Source organism: Chrysochloris asiatica, unplaced genomic scaffold (assembly GCF_000296735.1).
Source record: "Chrysochloris asiatica unplaced genomic scaffold, ChrAsi1.0 scaffold00348, whole genome shotgun sequence".
Taxonomy (NCBI): Eukaryota; Metazoa; Chordata; class Mammalia; order Afrosoricida; family Chrysochloridae; genus Chrysochloris; species Chrysochloris asiatica.
Window position 1 is genome coordinate 1,518,482 of NW_006408866.1, and position 4,932 is coordinate 1,523,413.

The 4,932-nt window shown below is 42.3% G+C and overlaps 1 protein-coding gene across 1 annotated transcript in view; it reads left to right on the plus strand.

Annotated features, from left to right (window-relative positions):
• Positions 1 to 1,785: 1,785 nt before the first annotated feature.
• Positions 1,786 to 4,932, plus strand: part of LOC102821129 (acyl-coenzyme A synthetase ACSM1, mitochondrial-like) — a 42,071-nt gene continuing 38,924 nt past the window's right edge. Inside the window, exon 1 of the mRNA XM_006875974.1 lies at positions 1,786 to 1,977. Within this exon, the coding sequence (XP_006876036.1) occupies positions 1,786 to 1,977 (192 nt within the window). The remainder of the gene's footprint in view (positions 1,978 to 4,932) is intronic.

Sequence of the window (4,932 nt, forward strand, 5' to 3'; positions counted from 1 at the left end):
ACATTTTAAATATTGGCGATTCAATTTTCTCCTCCCAAACCTGAGGACCTAGCAGAGTTGTCTGAAGGCCAGGTTTGGTCCATATGCTATCTTAGGGTCTTTCTAGCCCAAAAGTGTGCTAATAAAACAAAAGATGGCACTATTGGTTGATAGGAGTCAGGCTGCTAATCTTACAGTTGGTCAGCAGTTCAAAACTACCAGCAGTTCCTCGGAGAAAGATGAGCTTTTCGGCTCCCGTAAAGATTTACAGCCTCAGAAACCCCATACAGGCTTGCTGAGTTGGAACCGACTCCACAGCAACCCGCCACCACCGAAGAGCAAGAGGACATACTTGTCATCTTTAAGGTTTTTCCTATACAAACCCCTGCTTCCTGCAGATGTAACCCACTGTGAGTATTTAGCAATGACTCATCGAGTCGGGCTGCCAACCGCAAGGTCAGCAGTTAGAAACTACCAGCTGTTCTACGGGAGAAAGATGAGGCATTCTGCTCCCATAAAGATTTACAGCCTAGGAAACCCTGTGCAGGGTCGTTATGAGTCGGAGCCAACTTCACAGTACTTAACAACAACAACAACATCTATGCTCTAAGGAGCTCTGGTAGCATAGTGGTCGCAAGTTGGGCTACTAACCTCAAGGTCAGCAGTTCAAAACTATCAGCAGTTCCGCGGGAGAAAGATGAGGCTTTCTGCTCCTATAAAGACTAATAGTCTTGGAAACTCTATACAGGGTCGCTATGAGTCGGCACTGACGCCATGGCGCATAACCACCATCTATACTATTAGGAATACATGACAGAGTTCTGGGTTGGTGGTGTTGGTGTGCTGTGGAGTTGGTTCTGACTCATAGTGTCCCTGTAGGGTTTCTGAGGCTGTAAATCTTTACGGGAGCAGAAAGCCTCACCTTTCTCCTGTGGAACTGCTGGTAGTTTCGAACTGCTGACCATGAGATTAAAAGAGCAACTCATAACCACTACGCTATCACAGCTGCTTAGAGTTCTGGGAGTAGCATCCAAAATTTAAATGAGGTTAAGGTTTAGCTCAATCAGTTTGCGATCACCAACTAATCTAAAGGTTGGTAGTTCTAACCCACCAGCAAATTTGGTGCTACAAAGAAAGATCTGGCAATCTCTGTCCATAAAGAATACAACTAAGAGAACCCTACTGAACAGCACTAGTCTGGAACACATGGGGTCACCATGGGTCAGAATTGACTTGAGGACAACAGGTTTGCTTGTTTCGTTTTTTTTGTCGGTGTAAATTTCTAGATTGTAAATTGAGTCAAACTGTATAGGTCTATTCAGTGAGTCTTTTAGTAAAACTTATCATCTTACTGTTGAAACTGAGAGGAACTTAATTGTTGGTGGTGATCACGTGCTTGAATCTCCAAGCTGTGTGTACAATCGTTGACTTCAGTCAATATTTTCATGGAATACAATGGACAAGCGTCAGAGTAGAAATGTGCTTCATAAGGGCTTTCGGGGTCTCATTTTTTAGCAGTAAATTGCCAGGTCTTCCTTCTGAAGTGCTTTTGGGTAGACTCAAACTTCCAACCTTTTGGTTAGGAGTCAAGTTCATTAACTGTTTGCAGCACCATTCCCACCTAAATTTTTAGGTTGTGTCCTCCAAATCTGGTGCTGAAGCAAACCTATACTCTGGCAGCTATGCAGGAAGATGCATTCATTCTGTAGAGCTAATTCTGCTGCATGATCAACCTACCAGCCATCTCTTCCTAAAGCAGGTGGTGACCTGGGAAGTCTGTCCCTGTTTCCTGAAGACTGCCCCACCATGCAGTGGCTGACGAGGTTTCAGGTCATCTGGACCATCCACAAAAACTGTCACAGGTTCCACTCTGCCCATTGGCACCTACTCTCCAGGTCTTTATCAGGAGCTAGCGATCCAAAATGGAATGACCATGATAAACCTGAGGAATTCAACTTTGCAAGGGATGTGCTGGACTACTGGACTCAAATGGAGAAGGTAAGGGGCCGTCCTTTTTGGGGTGAGGAACACAAATGGTTTTATCTGCTTCCCACTGGGCAGAGAACCGAACCAAGGACAGCTTCTGCCTCACTTCACCAAATTCATGGAAGAAACTTAGACTTTGGGGTTCAATTCCCAGCCTGGCCACTTCCTCACTTCTCTGAGCCTGCATACTTTTATCTGTGAAAAAGGGATAATATTGGGCTCTTGTGTAATCTCGTATAATAAATGACAGAGGTAGAGTATCTGGTACACAGAGGGTCTCCCTGGCTTTGTGAGCAAGTACAAAGTTCTAATCACAAGGTTAGTACGAGTTCATGTTACTCTGAGTTCCCACTTTCAACTAATAGTACTTTGAGTCTAACAGGAGCTTGGCCTTGGTGTCAGGACAGATCCAGGAGGAGGTGAATCGGTACATGAACGCGGGACATGTTTGTCATCTTCCTACGAGACCAGCAAGTCTGACTGGAGTCCTCGCTATCAACCACCCACCTGAGTGTGGCTTTAGGTTATGTCCCAAGAAACCAGTTCTTGTGGCCTCTAGAAATTTCCATTTCTCTACCAAAATATTTAAGTGATTAGTTTATATTTTCCCAAGAGAGCAGCAGCCTGTCAGTCCAAGTTCCCCATGTCCACAGTGTGGATTCTGGCCTAACACTATCCCAGTACAGAGGAAGAATTCACCTGAGACGGAATCAGAGCTTATACAATTTTTATGTTTCACGCGAACGTGTATTATTCATGTTACTATTCAAAGTTTATATTCATTTCATGAGCGCTCCCTCCACACACCCTTATTTCTCCTTTTTACTCTGAATTTCCACAATAATCTCAAGAATAGTAGAGACCTCCTATCTGGGGAGCATCTTTTATATATCATTTTAAGTACTTTGTATTTATTCCTTTGATTGGGTAGGTAATTTTATTATCCACATATTCCAGATTACAAAACTGAAGCTCTCTGGGTTTGATGAACTTGTTAGAAACCATGGACATCTCATAGAGTGGAGGAGCAGACTCAGACCTGACTGTCGGTTAAGTACAGCACTTGGTCTGACTATGATGCACCAAATGTTTCTACTTTCAGAGTATAAACTGGCTTTCCTCATTGTCCAAACAATAAGTATGGCTAAGAATTATTGAACCATGAGGTAGGTTGGAGAAGAAGGAAGGAAGGAGAAAGGGGGAGATGATGTCATCACTTTCCCCAGCCTTATATTCCTTATTAATTAATTAGCCTGATATTCCTAATTAATTAATTAACTATGCTAATTAGTAATGGGAGCTCCAAAGCATGTAACTGTGCTCACATAGACCTTGTACATGCCAGGAGGCTGTCGTTCAAACAAAACATGAGGATACTGAGTGGTCTAAAATCAGAAAAGATGACTATCAGAATTATAGCCTTTCACTATATTTATTTAATCTACATGTTGAGAAAAGATTCCAAATAACTGCACTCTGTGAAGACGAACATGGCATCAGGATTGGAGGAAGATCTGTTCACAACATTTGATATGCAGATGACCCAACTTTGCTTGCTGAAAACAAAGAGGACTGGAAATATTGCAGAAGACCAAAGATGGCAGCCTTTAGTACAAAAATCCTCACAACTGGACTCATAAGGAACAACATGATAAACAAGATGTCGTGGATTTCATTTTACCTGGATCCACAATCAACGTTCATAGAAGCAACCATCAAGAAATCAAATGATGTATTGGGCAACTCTGCTCCAAAAGACCTCTTGAAAGTGTTAAAATGTAAAGATGTCACTGTTGGGGTTAATATCACCAGTATCAGACATCTTCTGTTTCTACTTATCCCCAAACCTCTCCTCCCCTGCAGCATCCCTGGTCTATAAGTGTTCATGCTCACAGCACCTGTGATGTGTTTGAGTTTTCCTGATGGACTTGGTCATGATCCCATGTCACTCTCTAGTGACTTTCATGATGTCTGAGGCCTAGCAGTCCTTCTAAAACCATTTGATTTTGATTTCTGCCTTACAAGCGCCATGGGCCTTAATGCCACCCTAGGAAAACACTCTCTAGGAATCATGTCACTACACCCAGCTCTTACTTTCTAGACCTTTGCTTTAAATTAAGGAACCATCGTGGAGCGAGTAGTTTGTACATTGATTGCTAACCTCAAGGTCGGCTGTCTGGACCCACCTATCAACTCTGGTGTGGCGCTGTGGGCTAAAGCATCATTTGAACTGCAAAGTCAGTGGTTAAAGCTCACCAGCTGCTCCTTGGAAACCCTATACAGGGTTGTAATGGGTCGGAATCGACTCGACAACACTTAACAACAACAACATCAACTCTGCAGAAGAAAAACCTGGCCAACTGTTTCTGTAAAAATTACAACCTCCCTAAAAATCCTATGAAGCCATTTTAGTCTGTAACACATGGGGTCTCCATAAGTTGGAATCAACTCACTGGGTTTGGGGTTTTGTGGGATGTTTTTCCCCCTTACATTCATACAGAAAATGAAATAGCCTAATCAAAAACAGAGTGAACTCAACAAAATCCTAGCCAACAGAATCCAGCAGCACATCAAAAAGATAATACATCATGATCAAGTGGGATTCATATCAGGGATGCAAGGATGGTTTAACATTAGTAAAACGATCAACGAAATCCACCATATAAATAAGAAAAAAGAAAATAACCACATGATCATATTGATTGATGCAGAGAAGGCATTTGACAAAATCCAACTTCCATTCCTGATAAAAAAAAACACTCAACAAAATAGGAATTGAGGGAAATTCCTCAACATAATTAAGAGCATATATACAAAACCAACAGCTTACATTACTCTCAATGGAGAGAACATGAAAGCCTTCCCTCTGCAAACAGCAACCAGACAAGGATGCCCTTTGTCACCACTCCTATTCAATATTGTGCTGGAAGTCTTAGCAAGAGCTATACAGCAAGACAGGGAAATTAA